This window comes from Cuculus canorus, chromosome 10 (genome assembly GCF_017976375.1).
Source record: "Cuculus canorus isolate bCucCan1 chromosome 10, bCucCan1.pri, whole genome shotgun sequence".
Lineage (NCBI taxonomy): Eukaryota > Metazoa > Chordata > Aves > Cuculiformes > Cuculidae > Cuculus > Cuculus canorus.
This window is the reverse complement of record NC_071410.1, coordinates 13,626,255-13,652,401: the sequence shown is the minus strand read 5'-3', so window position 1 is coordinate 13,652,401 and position 26,147 is coordinate 13,626,255. Positions and strand designations below refer to the sequence as shown.

General features: G+C 45.7%; 2 protein-coding genes across 6 annotated transcripts in view; one reads left to right on the top strand and one right to left on the bottom strand.

Annotated features, from left to right (window-relative positions):
- CD99L2 (CD99 molecule like 2) overlaps nt 1-17,238 on the top strand; it is a 29,255-nt gene extending 12,017 nt beyond the window's left edge. Inside the window, exons 2-11 of one of the 2 annotated variants that reach the window (XM_054075872.1) lie at nt 3,233-3,298; nt 5,553-5,591; nt 7,015-7,113; nt 7,505-7,585; nt 8,510-8,602; nt 9,938-10,000; nt 11,071-11,103; nt 11,212-11,328; nt 13,927-13,992; nt 14,420-17,238. In XM_054075872.1, the coding sequence (XP_053931847.1) occupies nt 3,233-3,298; nt 5,553-5,591; nt 7,015-7,113; nt 7,505-7,585; nt 8,510-8,602; nt 9,938-10,000; nt 11,071-11,103; nt 11,212-11,328; nt 13,927-13,992; nt 14,420-14,484 (722 nt within the window). In that variant the 3' untranslated portion in view covers nt 14,485-17,238. Of the gene's footprint in view, nt 1-3,232; nt 3,299-5,552; nt 5,592-7,014; nt 7,114-7,504; nt 7,586-8,509; nt 8,603-9,937; nt 10,001-11,070; nt 11,104-11,185; nt 11,329-13,926; nt 13,993-14,419 lie in introns of both variants that reach the window. The other variant, XM_054075873.1, reaches the window with a different exon arrangement.
- Nucleotides 17,239-19,383: 2,145 nt separating this feature from the next.
- The window catches only part of MTMR1 (myotubularin related protein 1), a 38,853-nt gene continuing 32,089 nt past the window's right edge, over nt 19,384-26,147 (bottom strand). For all 4 annotated transcript variants that reach the window (XM_054075471.1, XM_054075473.1, XM_054075472.1 and 1 more), the window contains one exon: nt 19,384-21,925. In XM_054075471.1, the coding sequence (XP_053931446.1) occupies nt 21,761-21,925 (165 nt within the window). In that variant the 3' untranslated portion in view covers nt 19,384-21,760. The remainder of the gene's footprint in view (nt 21,926-26,147) is intronic.

The window sequence follows — 26,147 nt, the reverse complement described above, 5'->3', positions numbered from 1 at the left end:
CATTACAGACACCTCTGCAACTCAGCAACAGGCTGCTTGTGAGCTCTAGTATGTAGGAACATCCCCCAGCTTCTCCCTGAGAGTACAAACTCTTAATATAAAGATACTCTGTGCTGTGTGTAGGTTCCCATCAGGGGATGGGTTTTGGGCGCCCAGGAGACTCACTCCTTTAGTGATCATGGAGTGCAACCAGGGCCTCAGGAGCAAAGGGATTTGCACAAACAAGACAGCACAGGGAGCAGCAGTGCTGCCTCCTGAAAAACTGTGTTTGGAGGGTAAACGCGCATACTGAGTGCTGGCTGGGTTTTAAGCATCTCGCTGGGAAGTGCTGGGTTTGTTACTGCTTAATAACTGAAAGAAAGAATAAGGAGAAGAGCGTTCAACTCTTATCTGTTGGAGCAAACAGGCAAGTTTGCATGCGTTTGATGGCAGCGCTCAGTTATTGATCCATAGAAGGTGTAATATGTCTCTATAACAACCTTTGCATGAAATAAAGATGGTGTCAGCTTCAATTAACTGGCAATCTATTATTAATCCTTGCCAGCACCTCGAAGATTCCTGGGGTTAAATTGCCCTGGAAAAGGATCTTCGTTTGCCATGGGCAGTGGTGGGAAAGCCCTGGGAAATGGGCTGTGCCAAGCACCACAGGTCCTCGGAAGGTTTTACTGGGTCATTCAGAGTGTCGACAGTTTTCCAAACCTTCGCGCAGGCTGCATGCATGCCTCTTCCCGCTGAGGGGATTGCCCAGGGATGCAGCTGCAGCCCAGCACAGATTAGTGTTTGTTGTTTTACATCCTTGGGGATGGATGGCCCTGAGCAGCTTTCATCCCCTTGGACCCATCTGTGCCAGCTGACTCTTTGGAGAGTGATTTTGGAAGTGGCACCTTCCTCTTGTCCTACCGGGAGAGATGCCAAGGGGAGCTGTCACCAAACCCCAAAGCACTGCTCAGCCCGTGGGTCGGGTGAGGCCCCCAAAGCCAGGCAGGGGAGAACCCCTATTTTTGGGCACTGGCATTCCCTGCTAGGGAGGCATCTCCAAGCAGCCCCACAACCCCCAAAGCCCTTCAGCAGAAGAAAGGAGGAGCTGCATGCATCCCTACAGGCACCAGCTCCCTTCACTTTGTATTTGAGCTCCTACATCAAAGGTGAAACACAGGGAGGATGCGCTAACAGCACATCTCGGTGTGTAGCAAATCAGTGCCCTTAACATTTACTTAATCATGGAGAGCAGAGGGAGCAGGAGCAGAGGGAAGGCACAGTTCCTGGCATACCAATGTGTGTCTTGGTGCTGCCGCCGTAGCCCTCCTGCCAGCTCATCCTGCCGTGGAGGCAAGGGGAACTGAAATGAAATGTGATGACGGTGTGTTTCCTCCAGCTGGGTTTGTAGCGCTTCTCATCCCACCAGAGGCATGCTGCGGTTTTCCCCGTCCGCCTTGTTTTAAACACAGTTTAAAATAGGAGGACAGGAATCACAGAGCCTTGTTGGTTTCTGAAAATCCAGTAAAGGCTGGGGAAAAAGATAAGCTGGAAAAGTGAGCCCATGTGAAATTGCCAGAGTAGCAAGCTTGGGACAGTTGGCCACTGCAGTAATGAGCTTGTGGGGCCTCAGCAGGGACATGCTGGTGGTTCAGCAGCACCCTGTGCAAGCACTAGAGCCACACAGGTGGTTTTTGGCACCATGGATGGTCTAGCATATTCCTCCCTTCGCTCCTTTCCACCAAAAGACCACTTGATAACCCTGCGGCCTTATCTGGGCTAGCGGGGCACGAGGGAATCGCCTGTCTCATGGTGTCAGTATTGTGCCAGCAGTGAGGCCCAAGAGGCAAATGTTTTGGCAAGGGAGTGGAGGGGTGAGTGGTGAGCCTGAGGGTGCCAAGCATGCCTCGCTCTGAGGATTTCACAGGGTGGTAAGTGACTCCCCCGCTGCTGGCCATTGCTTTGGGCTCACAGGGGAAGCGTTGGCATCCTTCATCTCAATGAGAAACACAGCCACGGGCTGGGATGTGTATTACATCCTCCCCCCCCCCCCAGCAGTAGCTTAATGCTGAGCACTTTGCCAGGGAAGAAAAGCCCATAGCAACTTCTCAGCCATAGACCCTGCATTTAAATCGCCCTCAGGTTTGCTGAGTATACATTTAAATAGGCGGCAAATTAAATGAGATGTGATGTGTTAGTAAGTGAAACCGGAGCTGGAGGTGTTTCAGTAGTTAGTGACCACTCTCGGCAGAAGTTTTTTACCAAAATGCTGATACCTGCTTTCTGATGGACTGGTGCCTTCCCGTTGTTATTGTCCTTGTCAGTAAAGCTTTAAATTTATTCATGAAGCACGCTGGAGCTCAGGTGGCAATAGCTAAATCCATTTAGCAGTAGGAATAAGAGGAAAGCCATTTTAATGTTCTCTTGCAGTGCTGCAGTACTTAGCAAACCCAAAGGATATTAATTACTCAGCATGCTCTGAGATGTAAAAGCATGAATTTATCAAGACAAATACATTCAGAACTAGGATAAGTCAACAGTAATTAACGCGATGCAAAAAAAAGACGGAGAAAGGAAGGATTAGCTGGCCCTATCGCAGGAGAACACGGCAGAGTGCCGAGTTATCCCTGGGATATTATAAAGTGACTTGAGTTGTGGTGAGGCATCACTAACTAAAAAGTCTGCTCTGCCCATCAGGCGTGTCCCTGGATGGGGGTTTGGTCCTGGTTTGCGTTACCAAGGCAGAATGATGCAGGCGGTCTCTGAAATGCTAAGTTGTGCTTGGCAGCCAGCAGCAGCATTTTACATTCTAAGTCTTTGATGTGGGAAGGCACTTGCGAAGAAGAGGTGCGTAGGGCTTTTTCTGTTTTTCACTGAATTTGTCTGTGCTGTCCCAATGTTTTCAGGGTGTTTAGCAAACGTATAATCGTAAGCACTGCTGCAGATGAGTGGCAGCTCGAGAGATGAATTGGTAGGCTCTCCTTGACAAATTTAAGCATAGCATGTGTTTTTATACTGCATCCATTAGAGCAGACAAATGGAAAATCCAGAGATGACTGCTCTGCAATTTAACAGTCACAGTATTTGGAGAAGGCTGATGTCTTCCTCATCACTGATGATGGGTCAGGTTCAGAAAAAAGCAGAAAGCCCTTTAAAAACTAAAGCAATTGGAGCAAACAGGTCTAAGTATGCTGTATTTAGAGGCATTTTACTTTAGGCAGAGTGAGTACAACCAGTGCTGCTTCTTTGTCTTCAGGTCATGGGGACGACCTAGATGACTTCAACTTAGAAGATGCCCTGCATGACCCCACCATCAAGCGACGTAAGTCATATTTATTTATTCTTTTAAATAGGAGAAAACAAGAAGTCATTAAGAGGTGCAGTTTGTTGGGATCTGATGCTGGTGGGAGGATGGTGAAGCATATGAGCTACCTCATCATCTCTGCTGGAGGAGGTACATTGTCTGGGCTTGGCAACAGGTGTGATTGAGAACAAACCTGGAGAAGCTGGTTGCTGACCTTACGCCCTTTGCTTTCTGATTCCCCTGAGCAAACCGCAAAGGTACACCAGTGCTTTGATGTAGCAACAGGGCTGAACAAATCGTTTTGGCTTCCTTGCATTCGTTAGTGACACCTGCCTTGATACGTGCCCCTTTCTGCCTGGAAGCGAGTGGATTAACCACTCTCCACCTTCTCCAGTTGGTGAAGGCAACTAGCCAGGCAAGGGCAGCACCAGGTCCTTCTCTGGTCCCACTGCAGTGCAATGCCCGGGAAAAGCAAACAGCATATTGGGTTGCTGTTTTGCTTCACTTAATTTCAGGTGCCACCCGTGAGTTAAAGGAAACTCATTCCTGAAGGGTGGACCTTGCTGCTGGCTGATATTTAATATTTGGCTTTGAAATATGTAATTTTTATTTAAGTCGAGGTTGGGCTGCCTCACTAAGGGGACAGCAGTGCCTGGCGGAGCTCAGCCTCTGGCCTGGCAGAAGCAGTGGTGAGGTCTGGGAGCTGATGGGGACTTTGCATCCCTGTAGGGGGAGGAAGTTCAGTGGAGCAGCTCTCATTTTACACTCCAAAGAGATAACCTAACCGCTAGCACAGCGACTGATCCCTGGGGCACATCTCCCGTCCTTGGGGCACATCCCCCACCTTCCTCCAGTGCCGAGGGCTGAGCCCAAGGCTGGTCTGCACCCAGACACGCCACCGGCTACCCATCCCTGCCTGGAGTTGCAGATGCCTGCTCCCAGGACCACTCGCTGCCCATCCCTCTCCATGTGGTGACCATCCCCAGACCCAGCACCCAGCTGAGCTGTAGCAGGGAGTGCTCTGTGAGCTATGCTGGCCCCTCTGATCACACAAAACAAGTGAAAGCTATAGCAGGCTTTGAAACCTCTTACTTTATAGCCTAAAAACACATAGGACGCTGTGTCACACTGGAGCTTACATGGAATAAAGTCAGGATGCTCCATGCATTTCTCCTGCGATGTGCCAGGTTCAGCAGGAGGGGGATAGGATAGACCAGAGGGTATCAGGCTTGATCATGGGTCTGAGGGATCTCATCTAGGATTTTGCAAGTCCTTTGGTATAGTATGTGGGAAGATCTGGTTCCAAACACCAGCCAGCCACGTTGGGCGGAGGGAAAGCAGCTGGAGTTTCCTAGACTGGAGTCCCAGCTGTGGATGGAGAGGAGAGGCAGTGGCTGTCCCCATAACCTGCCCTGGCTGCTGCCTCCTGGACTTCATCACATCAGCCCTGGAATAAAATCGAATGAAGGGTCTGGAGTCTGGGTCACGTCAAACTATGCTGGCACACTGGAACTGGAACTCACCAGAAGCACTCCAGTGTTCAGAGGTGCAAATGGAAATTCGTGGGAATAGAGCAGCCATGACCGTTGCTTATAATTTATTCACATACTTGGTTATGCTGGCTGCTATTAATAGATAATTATTTACAGGGGGTGAAAAAAAATAAATAATCAAACTCCCCAAAGACTGACTGTAGTTTGTTTTAGCCCAGGAGTGACTGGGAGAGTGGGAATCTGAACATCAGTGTGTCACCAGAATTCCTCCAGCTGGCAGGGAACCTCCAGTACACAAGGCAGCACAGGAAATCACCTGTCATTTAACTAACTGACCAGGCAGGGAACAAAAAAGCATTGGCAGCTTACTCTTGTTTTCCACGCTGCTCTGTACAGTATTTGTCCTTTCTCTGTGTGCTGCTGTCTCTAGGAGTCTTAATTCCTAGCAGTTTATTACAGCTCTCTGCTTTCAGCTTGGTGGGATGCCGTCCTGCAGGGAGGTAGTGTTTGACCTCAGGTGCAGTTGTGCCCTGCAGAGCTCTGGGCTCAATCCTGCACAGGGCTGCAGTCACTTGTCCCTGCGCGCAGGCAGCCCCACTCCTTGTGGCCACGCGCTGCGGGCATGGAAGTTCTGTGGCTCTGGGCTCCAAAATGGCAAACGCACACCGATGGTCAGCTGTAAAGCTCGTGGTGAAAACTTTGCTGTTTATCCTCAAACGAGAAGTGACACATTTTTGGTGATGCCCATGACTAACATTTTCTTCCCTGTTTTGTCACAGCTACTCCCAAGGCACCTAGGAAGCCAGCAGGTGGGACAGGTAAGACCTTCTTGCCTGCGTATCATTTAAGCACAGCAGAATTTGCTTCCTATCCTATGGGGATCTGAACCATGTGAGCCCCACTGGGGGCTGCGTGTGTGCCGCTGGGCAACACACCTTTACTTGCCTGTAAGAAAACTGGTGCCAGTGTACATGTGTGCACTCCTCCTGTACAGCCAAAGTAAATGCAATATTGATATTTCTGTCTATGCTGAAGGCAAGTAGCATTGGAGCATTTATGGTCATGGCTGTATTTAGCACACTTTGCAGTATTCTAAGGGAAAAAGACACAAATCACTACTCAGCTGCACAAGGGCTTTTGTTTCTGGCTGCACTGGCACCTGCTAGCTTTCCTTACAGGAGGGAGCCCAGAAGATATTTTCCTTCCTTTTTGTTTTAACTCCAAGATATCCCCCATCTCCATGGAAAGGCCCAGCCTAGTGACGTTTCCCCACCCAGGGAAAATGTCTCTCTAACCGTTTGTGCCCATTAGAGATGCTGGCTGGCTGTTGAGGAAGCTCCCTTAAATTAATCCGAGTTTCACTGCCAGCAGTTCCTCTGGCTCAGTTCTGGCCAAACATACCTACTTAAATATAGCGCGATCACAAGAGCCGAGGGTTGCTCAACCCTGCAAGAGAAGCCTGAAAAAAGCTGCAGCGGAGCAGTACTCAGAAGTGAACCCACTCACCCTTGCATGAGGATCTTGGCATATATTTAAGCAAATCCAACCGTCTGGCTCCTTGGCCACCGTAGTATTTGCTACGGACAAAAAAAGCCAGGTGCCAGAAGCACATGCAGGGCTTCAGCATTTGGATCACAGCCCAAACAAGGGGCCACATGATCCAATAAACTCTCCCCAGGAAATGGGTGCATGCTGAAGCTTTGTCTCAGCAAATTTCTTCTTCCCTGGGGAGTGCTTTTTGGATGAGTGGTGGCAGTGAGGGGCTCCCACAGTGGGTTCCTGTGCCCTTAGCCCTCTCCTGCGCGTGCTCTGCTCAGCCCAGTGTCACTCACGGGTGGTTGTGCAGGGAGCAGAGCAGGTCCAGCCACTGGCTTGATCCCCACTGCACCTTCTCATCTACACCCTCTCTTAGGAGATGCTGCAGGACACCAGCAGGTGTTTCTGCAAAATGCGTATTTTGGGGTTGCTTGGGCTTGGGATGCATGGCAGCCACAGCTTGGATGGAGGCATTAAACAATGGCCAGGGTGATCTGAAGGCTCTGTAATGCAGTTGCGATTGAGCCCTGGAGCAGCTGGATGCCCTTTTGAGCTCCATGCTGACGTGGGTGCTGGTGGCCTCCAGCAATGGTGCAATGTTGCCTGCACAGCACCTGCAGGCCTCCCCTGCAAGGGATCCATGCTGAAAGCCTCACACCATCCCTACAAATGATGAGGGTTTTAACAATCACTTCTCTCCTACAGGCGACTTTGATTTGGCCGATTACTTTGACACCCCTCTGGGGACCACCACCAAACCAGCCAAGCCGACTCCAAAGCCTTTCCCCCGGCCAGGGAAACCAGGTACCGTGCCCCGGGAAGGGAGTACGTATGCTTACTTTCAAGGCTCTGGAGGAGGGGAAATGCTCCCTGAGGTAACCGAGAGGTTGTAGGTTTTGGGGGATGTTCCTGGCAGCCCTGCTTGTTCCTTTCACAAATTCAAGTGCCGATGACAGGTGCTTTGGCACAGGAGGTCCCCATGAAGGCACCCACCACCCACACCCACCTGGAGCTCGAGTGTCCCTAGGACACCGAGGGCAGGGGATGCCCCTGGTATCAGGGGCAGCTGAAGCCATGGAAGGACCAGAGCACTGAACCACCCCAGCACAGCCTGAGCCTCCCTGCAGGGGAAGGTTCCCCTCTCAGAGTTTGTTTCAGAAGGCAATATCATTTTGGTCTCCTTCTCTCCCTTCAGACAACAGCTTTTGGGATGTCGTCCGCACCACCACGACCAAGCAGCCAAAAACTACAAGAGCCCCTCCCAAGGATAACCCAGGTACGTGTGAGCCCCTCAGCCCACATGGCTTCACCCTGGCTTCACTGCCAGTGCAAGCAGAGGCTTTGGGTGGTGCTGCGACGGTGACGCTGCCCCTTGCCCCAGTATTACCAGTCTCTAGTCTGTTTGTACACAAGACACCTAGGGATAATAAAAATTAAAAAAAACACTCAGCAGACAGGATATCTGTGCATTACCGTGCACTTCCCCGAGGGTCTCAGTGGCTCCTGGACTATTTTGCATTCCCTTGCCTGTTTTAAGGCTGGCTCCACCAGCACTGCTGTTCCACAGGCTGAGGGCATCCTGCAGCTGGGTGCTCTGCTGCCTGTCGAGTTTTGGCAAAAGGCACTCCGAGGTTTAAAAAAAAATAAATACTGACTTTGGATCAGAATAAACTAAGGTGTGAGCTGGCAGGAAGGCTGAGGAGCTCAGGTGGCTCTGTGCCATGGCTTTAGGTGCCATTTAGCAAAGGCAGTAGCTGCTCTGTCAGAGCCAGACTGCTCATGGTACCGACTGGATGTTTCATGGAGAAAAATAACACCAAGCAGTCAAGTCACAAGCTCGCGTGGCACAGATGCCTCCTTCACCTCCACTGGCTGAGCCCTTGGGAGCCTCTGTTGGGCTCTGACCTTTTCTATCTGGCTTGATTTATCTGATTGCCTGGTGCTCAAGCCACGGCGCAAGACTCCTTCTGTGGTAAGAACATGACATTTCTCACCACAGCGGTGTGGGAGCATGAAACAGGGTGGGTTTGGAAGATCTGCTGTGACACTGCATAGCAAAACCAGGAGATGCTTTTGTCGGGGGCTTCATCTCTTTCACTGACAGTTTCCTTGGCAAAGCTGAGCATTTCCTTGATTAACTAATTAATTGCAGAGTTCCCTCGTTTGTGGCCAGCACTGCTAACCCTGTGTTGTTTTCTAGGAAAGAATCCTATGGAATTGGACTTGGCTGATGCCCTGAATGATAACAACGATTGGAAAGATCCTGGGAAGCCGAACGTAAAGCCAGATAATGGTATGTTGACTTCCCCACTCTGTCCCACTTGCTACCAGCCGCGCTGTCCCATGGGACCTATGGGAGATCCTCCTTGGCCCCTCCTGGGAACAGGCTCTCGGTGCCGGGCAGCATCCCTGCCAAGCGACAGCTGTTCTGCCTTGTCCAAGGCTCCTGCCTGCAGCCAGCAGTCCCTGCCCTGCCCCTGCAGAGGAGGAGATGTTCCTGCAGGCAGCACAGACCCTTCCTCTGGGGCCACGGGGAGGGAAGAAACCCCCATCTCAGTTGTCCTTGGCAGAGAGGGGCTCTGCCTAATGACTTGTTGCCTGTCTGCAGGTTTCTTTCCCAGTGTCTCTTCTGCTCCATTAAATTGTGGGGACTGTGTTAAGTTCCCAGTCATCCCCCTAGCTGACAGCTATTTAACCGAGGGCATGTGCTGTTAGGGTTCGCAGTCATTGCCAAAACATAAATCTGGAGCAGGCTTGAGTCCTGGCGTAACATACGCTATGGGCAGGGAGATTTTTTTCTCCGTCTCTAAAATACTCTGGTGAATGAATCATTTGTCTACAAGGATTGTTCCCTTGAGCACTTGAGCTAGAAAACAGACTTTGCACGGCTAGTTTATTGATGTTGAGATGACTGTATACCCTGCTCACATGTGTAATTAATAGTCAGATATTTTATTATATTGTATTAACTAGGTGACTTGTCTGCACTTTGATATTCTGGGCTTGTTGAAGTTTCAGGCTCCTGCAGGAAAGGTTGAGGTGTTGAACCGCTGGAATGTGGCACCAATCACAAACCAGCACATGTGTTCCCCTGTCATTGCTGCACCCTGGACTGCCTGGGACCTCTCCAGGTTCTGGCGTAGTGGGGGCGAGGGGGTGGAGTTGTTTTCACACTCATTACAAAGCCCATAAATCTGGTTTTTTTTGTGGTAAGGTAGTTTCAGGCTGTAAAAAGTAACCCTTCCCAAAGCACAGCATCAGAGAAGGAGACCTTCACTGGCTCAGCCTTGGGTCTCTCCTGCCATCACAGGCATTGCCATACCCTGAGGCTCCTTCTGAGACTAAAGCTGAGGGGTTCAGTAGCTCCTCTTGTTCAGCTACTGATTCCCAGACCGTGCTCGTCTGTGCCTGTCCTGCACAAATTAAACACTCCCACAACAACGGTGTCTGAGATAATTTTTTCACCTGCACTGAGCCATGCCGGTTGAGAGGGTGAGCTCCCCCAGGGCCATGAGCACACACTAGGCTTGTGCCAGATCTCCATGGGGAAGCCCGTGGTCACCACTTCCAGGCAGGGCCACATGTCCCTCTAAGAGCCAACCACCATTTGTTTTCATTATTTTTAAAGCATTTTCAGATGATGACCTGGCCAGCATTGTGGATGGTGGCTACGCTCCAGACAAAAAGAAAGGTAAGTGGTGACCTATGTGTGTTCATTTGCATTAGCATCTTGGGCAACGACCACTGTATCAACCAACCTCCTAGAAACTGCCTTGCGCAGAGTGGCGCTCGCCTTTTCACTGGGGGTGTCCCAGGGGGACACATAGTTTTTGGCCTCCACAGTCACGCCTTGTGCCAGTGGTCGGAGCTGCTTATCCCGTGGAGGCTCTGCAGCTCCAGCTGCCACCAGGGCAGACGGGACCCGCATCTGCCCTGCGACTTTGGAAGCAGATACCCACCCCTGTGCTGTGGGAGGGCACAAGCCTTCATTTGTCCTCCACCGTATGACCACCGATGGTTGAAATGAGGAGGAAACTCAGCAACAGTCGGATAAGCCTGCGCGTTTATGAGGATCCACAGCATTAAATATTAAAAGCAGTCGAGCTAAAAGATGAACACTACAAGCCCAATCAACATTTAATGAATCCCTGTGCCAAGGACAAACCGCATTGGAGGCATTAATACAATGCTGACCTGCTTCCATAAATTCAGGATGTAAGTGACTCGGTAAGGACTGCGGCTTCCAGCAGGAGTGATTTCTCCTCCCAACCCAGTTTCTCCAGGGAAGGTGATGTTAAAATAAACTTCAAGCCAAGTGAGGATTTCCTGACATTATGGAGCTTAGCCAGTGACCTCTCTATGATGGCACAAGTTGCTGTGTGACTATCTGACAGCATTTCATTTGTTCTTTCTTTACGCTGAGAGCGGCACAGGGCAGAGCTGAGGTTAACTGTTATGCAAGCAGAGGCGTCCCCTGCAATGTCTCCCCACAAAGCTCTCCCCAGGCTTGTGCAGTGGGATTGAGGAGCAGCTTCAGATCCCTCTGAGAAGCAACGAGGAGCTGCCACGGGCAGCAGGGTGGCGATGTGGGGCAGTAGAGACACTGCACCCCACAGGAGCATGGGCTCAACCTCAGCCCACGGGTGCCCCTGGGGCTGCACTGCCAGCCCCTCTGCGTGTCCACCCCTCCTGGGCTTCCTGGCATGGCAGCAGGGAGAGCAGAGGGCCACGGGGCCACTGATGGGCTTGTGTCTTTTGCAGGTGGTGAAGGCAACACCGACACCAACTACAGTGGTAGGTACACTGTGGCCAAGGGTCACCGGTGGGATGGGATGGGTTGGGTTTGGTTTGGTGGTGCGTGTGACCCCCTGCACAGCACCTCTTTCCCTCTTCATCCAACAGACACAGTGGAGACGGGGACAATCGCTGGCATCGCCAGTGCCCTGGCTATGGCACTTGTCGGGGCTGTCTCCAGCTACATCTCCTACCAGCAGAAGAAGTTTTGCTTCAGCATCCAGCGTAAGTTCCCCCCAGGAGCACAGAGCAAGCACCCACCTCTTTGCCCCCCTAAACCCCTCTGCTATTTTCCACCCTGGAGACAAGCAGGGGTGTTGGGCTTCTGGTGACCCAGAGCTGGCAGTGCAAAGCCCCGGCCGTGGGGAATTGGGTCCCCTGCCTCGTCAGGCATTGCACAGACAGTGACAGCCCCAGAGCCACTGCCACCCCACAGCCCCTCGCACACACCTACAGTCACAGCCAAAGACCAAATCAGAGACTACAAACAAGGTAAATACAAAAAAAAACTATCCCAAAACAAACCAACTCACCCCACCCCCCCCAAAATCTCAGCACGAGCTAAAAACTTACCAGGCAGCAGCAAAGGAAGCCCTGTGAGCATCTGCAGCTACGGCAGCCGTGGGTGGTGCAGCCCACCCCACCCTCCTGCAGGTGTGCAGCAATCACTGCAATTAAGTGCAAATTAAGCAGCAAAGCTTCCTGTTTCCAGAAAGTGCCTTTTGCAGGAGGTGCCCCATAAAGTGATCAGTGTAAGGATTGCAGGAGGTGTCCCGACACCTTATCCTGGCTGCCTTGGACTCCTGCAGCCTGTTATGGACTGGTTGCAAACAGCTGGAAAAAAAAAAGCTCTTTTTTTCAATTAATCAAATGAAATCTCTTGCGAGTCTCCTTTGCTCTGGGGGAAGGGTAGTCAGGGTTGGAAATTTCTGCTGGAATCTTGCTATTTTCCCAGTTGTGCCTGAAACAAACAGGAGCATTTTGGTAAATTAGATCAGCGGGAAAAGTCAAATGAATGTGATGGAATGAAACACCCTTGTATATTACCCCCACTTAAATGATATTTTGGCAAGAATAAATAATTAAAAAAAAAAGAGTAAAGGCTTTGATGAGGGGGAAGCTGAGAGACACAAAGCCCCAGAAAGGCGGCAGGAAATTAAAGTTAATTATAAAGGAGGATTAATTTAAGCCATCAGACGTGGCATGCTGGGCTAATGTCGGGCCTTAGATGCATTGCAATGCATGTCAGAAATCTGAGAGCCGACAGCCACTGCAAAAGTGGCTTCTTATTGAAAAATGTAAATTGCATTTGGTGTTATCCCTGCAAAACACACGGCTTGGGGGAGGCAGTGATGGTGTGGAATGACCACTCGCTTGGAGCACGGAGGAGCAGGCTCGGCCTTCTTCCTTGCCCCACCATCCTTCTGCAGTGGTGAGGCTGTGGCTCCGTTGTTTGGTTTTGAGTCTCTTCTGATGAGCATTTGCTGCTCTAAAGGATGTGTACAACGCTGCTCTTCATCCCACTTTGTTTTCTTACACCGTGTCTCCTGCTTCCCAGCTCCAGGCTACTGCTCAGCTCTCGGTTTCGCTCTGCCCTGAGTTGCTCGCTGCGCCCGGTCAGGATGGGACCTGTCAGTGCTCCTCCGACAGCTCCGCACCCGCCTCCACGGCTTGGCCAGCTGCAAACGGCAGTGCCTGTGCTGGCGTGGGGTTTTATGGGGCTTTTTTAGCTAATTGTAGAAAGTCTTCTTCTCTCGCATACCTTGGAGGCTGCGGCTGCCCCGCTGCTGCATGAGGGCTCCCATTGCGCTGCTTTGCCTCAGCCCTGGCACCGTTCCCTGTCCCCCTTCTTCTCCACGGGGTACGGATGAGCCCCACCAAAAGCTGGTGGTGAGGCGGCGTGGGGCCCTGCCATGCTCTGCGCTGTGTTTAGATACATCTAAAGTTCAGATGCCTAAAACTGTGTGTTGCGTGGCCACAGCATGGATTGCCTCAGCTTTCCTTCGCCAACCAGCGTGGCCCCCTCCCCTTCCCTGGCCCCTCCCTAGCAGGACATGGTGGTTAGCACAGCACTCGCATCTCTGCCTCTTTCTGAAGAGGTTCTTTGGAGGAGCTGTAAAGGGTGACTGAGGTCCATATCACACCCCAAACAGTCCTAACTCAATCTTCTGCAGCTCTGAGCTGGACCATGGTGAGCGGTGCACCCTCTTGCTGCTCCTCGCAGCCCCCCACCTGCCTGGCAGTGCCCAGCCTCGTCCTTTGGCCTGGGCTCTGCTTGTTGGAAGCACTGGAAACTTCTTTGCATTTAAATAAGGGACTTATTCGGGATTTGACACCCCACTGGGATCTTGCTTCCTCACCAAAGCCCTGCTCTAAACTGCTTCTTGCAACTCTGCATAACTGAGCTTTTAAGGAGAACGATACCATCTCTCCACGCTGAGACGCAGCCCACTGCACAGCAGTCTCATCCCGAAGCTGTACCTGCTCCATGGCCTTCTCCTAGCCCAGCGCCGTAGCACAGTACTCAGCCTTGCTGCCTCGCATGGTAAAGAGGAAGCAAGAGACTCAGAAAAAAAGAGCTGCTGCTCGAAGCTGTGCCTTCTAGGCAAGCCTTTGTGGTCGCTTTAAAAATCCAGCAATGCTTTCTCAGCACTGTTCATGGTTTACTGATCTTTCTGTACTGCTGTCAGTGCAGAGAAGGTTGCAAAAAAGCATCTTAGCTTTTAGAGCAGATAGGCCCATTACCAGAGTTTTTAAGGCATCAAGGCAAATCATTTTTACTTTCCACCCTCCCATCTCACTGTCTTTATTTGTACTTCTCAGAGGGACTTAATGCGGAATACGTGAAAGGAGAAAACATGGAAGCTGTCGTAAGCGAGGAACCCCAAGGTGAGAACCTCGCATTCCTTACTTTGCCTGTGTCTGGCCACAAAAGTGGGAGTTTCTTCAAGTCCCTGGTGCTGTACTGAGCTGCCTTGTCTCTTTGATGAAGACACTGCTTAGGTGATGCTGCAGCTTTATGTGAAACGCCCACCGTGGTTGTTTCCCCCTTTATTACACACAAAGAAAAGTCATGGTAAGAGCCCAAGGAGCTCATGCTGCTAACAGTGGCAGTTAATATTGAGCTTTCATGTTTTCAGTGATCGAGAGTGTCTTATACAAGACACGTGATCCTTGTTTTAGTGACAGATAATCAAGGCTGCCTCAAAGGCTTTTCTAATGTCACATACAACCAACCAGTACTGGGCACCCGTTGTTTGCACTCTGGTTCCACCATGTGCCATTGTACTCATGATTTTTCTTTTTTTCTCCGTAGTTAAATATTCAGTACTGGAAACACAGTCAGCAGAACCACCAAAACAAGACAGTGTGAAGATGTAAAGCACGACCCGGGGCTAGGAAAGAATCAGTCAGCAGCGAACGGAGATCTTACATGCTTGTAATTTAGCTTTCTATTTAATTTGACTCCAAAGCTATTTAATGTGTACTTAGGCTTGAACTGGCTTCTTATTGCTCTAGGCTTTAGGGTTAGAGTAGTAGTACGTGTTTATTTTTTGTAAAGAGGTATATGTTTACAACAAAGTAATATTGTAGGATTGATGTCCAGTTGTGTGCAAACCAACAGACGGTGCTTCAATAGCGGTTAGTTTTTAATTAAGGGACAAGATCTTTTTTTAAGGAGCAGAAGAGCTTACAGGTGGGAGGACAGTGAAGTGCCTGTAAATAGTAATCCAAAGCAATCCATCCAAACCCCTTTGTTGAGCACCTCCAGACAACTTCTGCCATCAGCTATGGACATGTCACTTCCAAAAGCAGTGATGAAAACTACACATTTCCTGAGGGCAGACTATGGTCCTTAGTGTAGCTACACCTAAAAATGAAGTGCCTCCCTGTTCCAAAGCCAGGAGTTGAGGATTCTTCACCAACACACAGCGCTGGGCTTCTAACCACAGAAAAGGACCTTATTTTCATGCCAAGTCATAAATACAGGTAACAGCAGTGCGTGCAGTGTTCACTTTTAGCTAATACTAGTTGAGTGCTTGGCTGTGCTAGAGATGAGAAGTGCCAAGCAATACAGTTTGTCTGTGTGACGTGAGATACCTGCGTTGTCACTGAAATGAAAACTCTGTGTTTGGATGCTTTCAAGGACAGCTTCAGATCTCATTCACACAAGAACAAATTACAGATTGAACCCAAAAGAAAATAAACAAAGGTATCCGTTAAGATCTGTAACACTCACTACCGCAAAAGAAGACAAGCTTAGCAAGATGCAGTCCCCCCACTTTCTCCTTTTATCAGCAGCTATTGAGAGCACTGCCCGGCGGTAAAGGCAGAAAATGGATATAAAGCTTCATCCTGTGTGTCACCAACTAACCTTTAACCTGCTGAGGATGGGTCCTCTTATCACCATCACGTGTGGGGTTCCAGCAGCTTCCTGGGAGGCAGTGGGCTGTAAGCGGTGCTCAGCAGGGCTCTGGGCTGCTGCCACGACAGCCCCGCGATCCCATGCAAGCGCTCATGCAGCTTTCTGCACTGTTACAGAACCACGATCAAGTCCTGACCTTCACTATCATGCAAGAATTTGTGTTTATGTCTCTAATCCCTCTCCAACCCCTGTTTATCACTGCTAAAATATGAATACTGCCACTCTGATCCATTTTTCCAAATCAACGGTTGCTTAAGAAGCATGCTCTCAAGTGAAGAAAAATCACTCTATAAGAGACAACACGCTATTTGTAAATATGTTGCATTCTGTACTGTTTTGCAACTCCCATATTTTGTGTATTTAAAAAAAGAAAAAGCCTTTCTGTTTGATGTACAAGTTCACAGCTTCAAGGTAGACACGACTTATAGAAGTCCTTGCCAGGAGGTGAATCGCCCTAGGAGCTTTACTGCCTAATTGAAAGGAAATTGCCTAGTAATGTGGTTAAGTATTTTGCAATAGATGCACAATTCTTTATGCTCTTTTAAACACACTTTTAATGCCTTACACTAGCTCTAGCAGAACAGCTACAGTGCTATAAGGGAGATGAGTTCTAGGGCTACGTGGTGCCTCGTGTGCATGCAGGACACTTGGGCTACAACAGTACTGCTGGAAATCATACTGCTTTGTTTGATTAATGTGTTTGGATTAGAATACGACTATTTCATTATTGGTTGCTCAGAGAGTGGAAGCAGAGGAAACAGAGATGGGATGCACTCTGTTTGCTTGCTCCCGGAGAAGGATTTTCAAGAAAGAAGCAGGGTCTACAAGATTCGGATCATCACATGCAGCAGCTCAGGTGCTGGCAAAGCCACACAGCTGAGTTTGTGTTATCTCCATGTCTGAGCACCATCACCTGTTTTTTATACTTAGCCCAAAATATTTGAAAGCTGTAGCATGAAAAATGTTTTTAGAAAGCTATTGCAGAGGAACTGTTAAAATGTGGCATTGATAGGAGCTGTTTTCCCAGCTTAGAGCGAGTGACCGTAATTCCATTTCTCCTTTTGCCAATGACCGTGTTGTCTGTAGGTGCGGACCATCAGCTTTATTGCATTTTGGTTACCGTGCCCTCTCTGCTTAGTGCAAAGGCAGTGCCACGGTGTGCCAAGCGCTGCCTCAAGAGCGTAGCACCTTCCCTCCTTCAGGAAACTTACACTAGCACTTAGGAACCGCTTGCGGATCTGATGTAGTAGTAGTGGACAGGTACGGTTGGACTCGGTGATCTCAACGGTCTTTTCCAACCTAACGATTCTGTGATTCTATAAGAGAAACATGTGGCTAATTCACAAATACTGCAGTTTTTTAATTAAAAAAAAAAGGGGGGGGGAAGAGGAAGAAAGCTGTTTCACTGAAAAAAAAACACCCAGTTTTTAGAACTCTGAAGTTGCTCCTTTTCCCGAGGGCTCCTCTGTGGCTTTGGTGAATGCTCATGCCTTAGTGTAATTTCTAGGTGTGTGGAAAACCCTAAGTGCACAGTGAAAGGCAGCACTTTTTCAATGATTTACAGTAATAGAATTTTAGATCTGTTTGTCAAGGAATTCAAATAGGAAAATACTGACAAATACTGCAGTAAAGAAATTAAACTTTGTTTTCTCTTCAAAATTGGACAAAAGTCAAAGTTTTAATGTGCTAAATGTCTGTAAAGGTTCAAATTGCCTTTTTATTGCAATACAAGTTTCCTTCCCCATCTGGACTCTCAGACCAGTCTCTGAGAAAGGGGCAGTTTATAAATCATCTATATTTTAGTCATTAGAGCAACTAAGTGGGTTCCTGTGTGTTTGCAAGTTCTGAAACAACTGACCCAGCACTAACCTCTGTAACTACTTTCATTTAATTAGTATCTGTTCCCTTTAAATCTGGATATGGAATTTCTAAGAGTCCTGCACTTATGTTCCATGGTATGCATGTTCTCATCCTTTATAAAAAAAGGACCATAAAACACTAGAAAACATTTTTTCCTCCATGCGTGCAAAAAATCGTATGTACAGCTGCCCTGAGAGTTTATGTGCTGTGAGTGCGTTTTCCTTATCACACCTCACCTCACTTCTTCAGCTTAGCTAAAGCTATTCTTACTAAAATGATTCAGAAAGGAGCTCTCAATTACAGAGAACACAGAATTGAAGGAATTTAACTAGCTCTTTTTGTGTTGTTTATTTTGCCAATTACTTGAATTTTCCTTTGGCAATACTGCAATAGTTTCTTTGTTTTAGATTCTTCGGTTGAGAATACTCTGACACAGGTTTCACATATTTTGACACAATGAATTCAGTCATTTTCATGCAACTCCACTATGGAACTCCTACAAGTGCTGTATTGTCATTCTTAACTACTCATTTGTTGTGATAAAAATGGAATTAGTCCATAATACCATTTCAGATTCTGAAAGAGCAGGATGAATCAACAGGCTAAGGCTTTAAAAAACATGCTTCTGCAACAAAGGAGGTTCAGGAACAAATGACATTCAGAAACAATGGTGTTGTGAAATTAGAGAATCTTTTGAGTGAAGTCCTTACTTAAAAGCAAGGCTTGTTTGCTGATGCAGAAGCAATCTATACCAAATAAAGGTTGACTGTTATGCTACAAAACAATAAGATTCATTTTGCTAACGTGCATGTAAGGATCATGGGGGGTAAAAATGAGGATTTGACTACCATTGGAAAACACCAAATAAACCAAGTTGACCTGTAAGACATTTTGGACTTTTGTGGTTTTTTTTTTTATTTTGCAAACGAAGGGCTATATCCTTGTTTTACATGATCTCTGCTCTAACTACACTGAGCACTTTAAATAAAAAAACTCAAAACGTTGGACTTTGTGAGAAAACAATTATGAAAACTTTAATATAATAGTAAAAATTAAGTATTTGCACGCACGTACACGCACACAGAGACTCCAGGTAGTGCTGTGTCCCTGGCTGTCTTAGCACAGCTGGTTTTTGGTCCTTTGCACTGCCCTAACTTGCCTGTTTTCTTTGGGATTTCACATCCAGTAGATGAATCTCCCAGGCACTGCAAACTAAGCTTTTGACCTTTGAATAACGGTGCAGTGCTTAGTCTCAGTCAGAAAGGTGGTTCATATCTCCAAGTAGCTAATTCTGACTGTTAGGTCTTGTAGAAATAAAATTCATTCTTCCCAGCTGCTCAAGATCTGTCAGTAAAAAGAAGCCCAATGCTTAGTCTCAGTTGAGCAGATGTGATCTCTAAGCAAATGGATATTCCTTTTTGTTTTTAACATAAATGCTTCACATGGGGAATACTCCAAATTCCCCAGTTCAGTTTGTTCTCTGCTGTGGGGTGTAGCGAATGGGAGCTGTTGATCCCTTATTTCCAGCTTATAGAGAACCAGCCATGCTTGGTGTCACTACATACAACATATGAATTAGTACAGTCTTTCTTGGAAAATAAGAGAAAAAACAAACGCTTCTCGTTTAAAGCTCCTTGAGAGGAAGGCTGCCTATGCAGGGAACAAAACCAGGCACATAGGAGTGTACACCAGCTTTAAAACCCTTCTTCCATTTTAATGAAACAACAACAAAAATACTGTTATCTACAAAGGAGGAAAAACTAATTCAGCTGTGAAACCGGACTAAAATGGCCAATTGCCTGATGCTGATCATTCATTTAATTTTACAGTCAAAAGAAGTTTCATTTGGTCACCAAGGCTTCAACCCATTCTGCGACAACAGGAAAATTTTACAGGTGAAATGCAACTGCTTGCTCTCCTTGCACATTCTCTCTACTCACTCAGCTTTTGAATCAGACGTTAAGTTCTGCCCAAGGGGCATCAGAGAAGGAACAGGGTTCTCGTCTTTCCCTACCAGTTCAATAATGACTTATTTAAAAATAAAAAATAATGACTGAGTTAGTTGTTAAAGCAGTAGATAAAATGCTATCAGGAAGCAGACTCAGTACAAAGTCACCTCTTCCATTGAAAATTATGGTTTAACTAGCGTATGAGCTACAGAACACCTTTGAAAGTGTCCACGCTAAGTAGATATGAAAACATCCGTTGTGCTTACACCTATTACAGCAGGACCCCTCCCCAGTGCTCTCCCTCCCGATCAGCGAGGGCTGAAATTTGTGGATAAACAGCCCATCAATTGGAATAACTGGAATTCTTCTATGCAAAAATGAATTCTGATTTTAGCTCTAGGAATCTAAGCCCAAGTTAATCCAGTCACCACTTTTACAATAATTACAGAAAATACGTTGTGATTACCAGCAGCAATAAAGAGGAAAACTTCAAAAGATTTTCTTTAGCACTGCATTTTAGAGATAATGTGCTTTACTTCAACATACAGTTAAAATGTCAAGGAAATCCTAAGTATGGAAGAGTTTAATTCAATACCAGCTCGACATATTTTGGCAATGTAAAATTCACTGCTGGCATACTGTTCAGCAGAACCATTTTTACAGGAAAACATCTTTCATCTATTTATAAAAAGCCCGAGGTTGACCTAAACTTTGTTCTTGTAGGTGAATATCTATTATAAAAAGCATTCCCTATAATAAAAAGGACATGTTGAAATACCCTGTACTGCACAGTAAACTTGTAAGACTGGCAACAGCACATTAGCCTTTCCAGCTGAAGTTGCAGAAGCGTTCAGCGCCTCACCTTACTCATTAACTAGAGCTACATAACGAACGCAGAGAAACAGGAAAGCACCATGGCATATTAAGAACAAATGCACAGTAACAACTGAATACTCACGGACAGTAAAACCCACAATCAGCATAAAGAATCAATTGGCTTTTAAGAACGGGGCTTAATTCCCACAAGAACTTGGAGCAATGCAAGCATGAGTCAAAAAGCAGAGCTGCAATATTTAAGTGCCCTAAGGAGAAGAACCAGATTCTTATGAAACACAGCAAGGAAAACAATCAAGGGGAAATTTTTAGCACACACCATTTCTGGGCCTTGCAAGAAGGCCACTGAATAATTTCTTAAAAGGCTGGATATTATAGTAATTGAATCTCTGTGTTTTGAATATTTTGGAGGGGAGATGAAAGAAAGTTGGAAATGCACATTTTATATGAAAACACCATTAAGTTATTCACTTCATAGAAAAAAAAATGCTAGCAGCAATTTAAAAAACAAAAAGCCGAGAGGCTTTATTTCAAGAAAACGAATTAATATCGTATTATTTAAAAACCTTGTCAAACAAAGTCATTACAAGTTAAGGTCTCCAAAAGAGTTTGGACAGGCAGGATCCATTTTCTGAATTTACAGCTTAAAACCACAGGATTATGCATATGTTTAACATCACATACACATGTATGGAAATGGACACAGCTTTGCATTTTGTGTGTACACTTTTAAACAAAACATGCTTAACAAAATGTGGAGCTATACAGACTATACAATTTACACAGCTGGGTGTCATTCCAACCCCAAATATTACCATTTGCTAGAAAACAAACTTTTACTTTGTACAAGACTTTGACATGAACAAGTTTACCCCTCGCCCAGGAGGCTGAAACTGAACAATAAGCTAAACAGTCAAAAGACTTTATTTCAACTTGTACAAAAGGCATTAAAAAACCTAAAATACATGCTTTACCAAATATATTACATCATACAAGTCAGTGTGGTATACTTGATAAATCCAGCTTAACTTCACTCACTTTTAATGGCATATTTAGTCAAAAATGTAAAATTGACTACACTGGAAAACATTTATTTTAAGATCAATTTCCAAGTGCATTAATTACCTAAAAAAAATAAATTGCTGTAGCCAAAAAAAAAAATATATCTATTACTGAGTGAAATAACACGAAAACGTTCTGTGTTCTGTGTAAGCATCATGTGGCATTTAATCTTGATTTTCTCAACCAGGCATGGTATCCTAGGCAGTGTGAGAGGCATTTTTCTGTCTGCTTGGCAGCTAGATTCCTTTTTAGGATGGTTAAATTGTTAGTTACTCAAAACAAAGTTTAATTTCACAATTGGTGATTTAGCTAGAGATGTCAAAACACATGTGGGAACTGCCAACAAGAAAATACATCACATCTATTGAAGCTCTTTTTGGCCTCATCATGATAATACCAGACACAGAGTAAGGCATGTAGATCATAGCAATTACAAGTCACTCACAATCCTTTTGTGATGAGAAAAGCATTTCACCTTCCTCTCTGTATTACCTGACAATTCTTTTCACATGGCTTTTGTTACACATCACACAGAGGTGTGCACTGGTGTGGCTGAATGGGAAGGAGATGAACCTCTATCAGAGGAGGAAGAAATAGACCGTGTAGCAGCTTCCCGCTGCAAATCTTCAACCTTCTTCTGAAGCTCTGTTCGGATGGCAAGGAGCTCTTTAAGATTTTGATGGATTGGAACCTGCCGGGTGAAGAAAGGAAAGGCTTACTTTGAATCTCACGGTGAGCTGCATTCTCAAACAATGCTTCCACTGTTTCCTTCAGTAGCAGGATTAATCCAATATCTATGAATTTTGGTATATCAATATTTAGGGAAAGCTTTTCTTTAGTCATTTGAAACGAAACATTTCAGCAAACTGTCCCTTTCTAACACCACAGTTGACAGGAAACCTGTTCAAAAGACTGTTTGCAAATGGTCTTGATAGGATACCAAACATTCTGATAAACTTTCCCCCTGCCCTTTATCAACACCACTTTCAGTTGAACTTTAAATGCCTTTCCCCGGAATTATTATATTCCCTCTGCTGGCGAGGGCAGAACTTATTTTGTAAAGAGGGTAGAGTTCAGAAAGCTGGCTCCACACGGAACATCTTGTTACACTTCCAACCAGGCAGCTTTCCAAGAGTCTGACTCCTTCCAGCTTGTCAGTGAGAAAAGTGCAGCAGCCAAATGAATTGTGCTTGTGATGGACCTCCCGGAGTCACACTGACAAACCTTCCATACGAGAGGATTAGGTTTCTGCATCTACTTCTCATAGTACCTGAAAAACACCAGAGATGCACCTCTCTGCATCAAACTTCTAGGCATTTTTAATGCTCATTTGGAACACTCAGCTATACCATCACCAAAGGAAGATGCAAGCCACAGTGTTTCTTGCAGCTGGATCTGCTACCTCAGCCAATCACAGAGACCTCCACTTCTTCCAAATGCCACAGAACGGTGAGTGAAGTTTGACTGTAAATTGCTTTAAATTTACTTTATCCTGTATAAGCTTTAATTGTTTACAGCTTTCGAAAGAGTAAGATGGGAAAATAATTTAATTGGGCTGGCAAAACAATCATGGGGAAATGCAGCAATGGGAAACCTACAGATTGCCAGATGTTGTAAGTAATTCCTACCTAGGATTCTGGAATGGCAGGCTCCAGGTAACTGCATTCACCCACGACTGCTACTTACTGCTTAAAAGTGATTACAAGGCTGAGATGCACATCTGAGCATAAAATGCTCACAGGGTGCTATGCAAAGAAGATATTAAAAACCAGAAGGGGTTTATTTTCTTGCCACCAACACACAACTCTGTTACAAATTATGTTTCTGTGAATTCAGACTTTTAAAAGAAAGTTCATAAAAAATCCATACAGTTGATTTTGACATGTTCAAAATCTAACGCTCCTATTTCTGAAACCGGAAAATACCATTTCATTTCTAACTTTAGTTCTAGCTGAAAAGAATAAAATAGCATCAAACAGTCTGGTTTAGGTCAACATCTTTTTGGCCATAGGCTTTTTTCTTGTTTGTAGCTTAGCCCATGAACAGAAACTTCAGTGTATTCACAAAGTGCAGCTCCCAGTACCCTGGGAATCATCAATTCATCCAGCATGCCATCTACAGCAACTGTAGAACTTGAGTCCTTAGCAGAATAATCGCTGCACACCACCAAGCTCCCAATGACCCCAGGGTCCTGCCTCTACTACACAATGAATTCCTTCTCTTGCAATCTTCTCTTGCATCCACCATCCAAACTCTTTAGCAAGTGCAGCCACAAGTCTACAGACAACAGCCTCCTTCACTAATCAAACACAGAGCACGCCCTCCAGAAAGCCAATTACATTTTTTTTTTAAGTAGTCTACGGGAAACGTATGCACCTAAAAACATGGCAAAACTGAGTCTGGCGATGAAGATGCTGTGATACACGCTCTGAAAAATTGAAATTTCAAGGAAGACCAAGACTTTCTGGAATTAGTACTCCCCTTTCCGATATTTTTTTCTTTCCTCGAGTAAAAGATCCCTTCCTCATACACTCCAGATTTCTTCTTTATGAAGACATTATCCTGAAACACTTAGGTCTGTAACGGAGTGATTTACCATTGGTATCATTAGTCACGCAAGCCCTGGGTCACAAGAGATTTGTACAGCTGATTTCTTCACAGCTTAATCATAGTTCCGCATAACAGGCCAATTTCTCTTAGACACCCCTCACACACGCATTAGCTCCTGTGTTCTACTGCATAGTGCTCAAACACTCATAAAAAGCAGTTCCATACAACTGGCTTTTGGGCAACCCACTACAAATCCTTTCAGAATACGCTACACAAAAAGCCACTGCTAAACTTGGCACGCTGTGCAAAGTGCTTCAAGGAAAAACGTGACTGCCCATCTCAGTCCTTTTTCTGCATTCCTCCAGAACCTAATTCAATGAAATACATGCTCAAACTTTGACACAAGTGCTGTTCTCCCCACATGTCCATCTCAAAGAACAGGTGTGTCTTTAAACAAATTACATTTTAAAAGTCTGTGTATTTTCAAGTCACTCAAAAAAAAAAAAAACCCTTCAACATTAAGGTTGCAGAATTGCACCCTCAAAAAATTAGGAGGTGTCAGATTGAAGATTACTACTCCAAACTCAATGCAGCCTTCCTGTACATCTGTATAAAATCGTTGGTTAAATAAACATGAAAATACTGTCTTCCCCCTTGTATTCCTCATTTATTCAGAGCACAGTTTGATGCTACTCAATTAGTGAGCAGTTATTCAATATTTATTTTTCTTTGCAGTGTCTGACCCCATTCTTTATTTATTCTTCTGAACTTAAAGTGCTTAAGTTTCCTTTTCTGCACTTTCATCTCATGTCAAGAAACAAATGTATTTCTGCAGCACCCTAATGAGGTATGGGAGTACTATCACTCTACTTTTACTGACAAGGATCTGAAGCAAGCACCTCCTAATTTTGCATGCCTTGGACATCAAATTGGCTTAACAGTGAACTCAAATCCTGCAATTCAGCCTTGTGGGTATCAAGCAGGACACCAAGTAAACAAGGAGCACATACGGGGTGACCATTCTGCTCCAGGTATCTCCCTTACAACAGACAAAGCTGTTGCAAAGACAGGGAGAAACTTCATTTCTCCAGAGCATCGTCCTGCTCCCTCACCCATGGGACAATTTTTCTTTGTCTGTAGCCATGCCCCCTCCGGCCAGCTTTCTGGGATTGTATTACATGGGTTGACAGAAATCAGAGACCTCCAACACTTAGAGCATTATTCACTCCTAGTTCCTATTCCCAGTTCATCACAGCTCTCTTACAGACTCTATCAAATCCATCTCTCAGTCCTTTTACTCTCATTTATTCTCAGTCCTTGAGAATTCACAGAGATTGTTCCAGCCACAGACCTCCAAATTGGATGAATTTCTTCCAGGATACGAGCAGGCATATTTCTGAAACATAATCTCTCTTACTAAAAATCTCATGTTTGCCCTAGAGATGGAATATTTACAGAAACACAGCCCCTGGCCCCAACAAAAGAAGTCTACAATACCATTATTTTTATATGGGAAAACGTTTTTCTTAGTCACATTCTCATAAGCAACTAAGCCTACTTGAATGAAGTTTTATAAAACAATTCAGTCTGACACACACACCGTGAGAAGATTTTTTCAGTGGTCCCTGTGTCCCGTGTTCTTTTACCCTTCAGTCACACATATTGGTGACTCAATACAAATCATCAGAGGCCAGCAAAGCTGTAAGCAAGGCAGAGTAGGGTTTTATCATGTAAAAAACTAAGGGTCACGTTTAAAATGTTAGCTGTCATTTATTAAGTCCAAGTTAGATGTAAGCACTCATGACAGTTCTACAGAAATATCATCATAGCATTTCATAGGGGAGTGTAAACACAAACGGTTTTCTAATATCAAGTCCTTACAAGGAAAAGATTCTCATTGCTTGCCATTTAACACAGCATCAGGTAGATGCATACTAATGAAAAACAACAGAATTCCAAAATCGGATTTCACACACTAATCTTCCAATACTTTAATTTCATGAAATAACATGTCAAATTCAGCCTACACAAATTTTTATCACTTTCAGCGTATTTCCAAGCACCTGACAATAACAGATTTATTAATGATAAAAGATTTGTGTTAGAATTACATATTAATGGGGTAAGAAACAGGTGGTATAGGCAGCTGACAGATAAAAAATATTATAGAAGTTCTTATATGAAGACCTGAAAAGCAACATGGCATGAACAGCTGCATTTGCCCAAGTGTCTTAAATTCTTCTACTGTAACTTACCAGTTTTTGAGAAAAGCAGCAAGTTCAAACGTGAAAAAAAAACAAGAGAAAAGACAGACAATGGTGCTAGAGTGAAAAAGGCAAAAACCACCCAAAACAAAGCCTCAG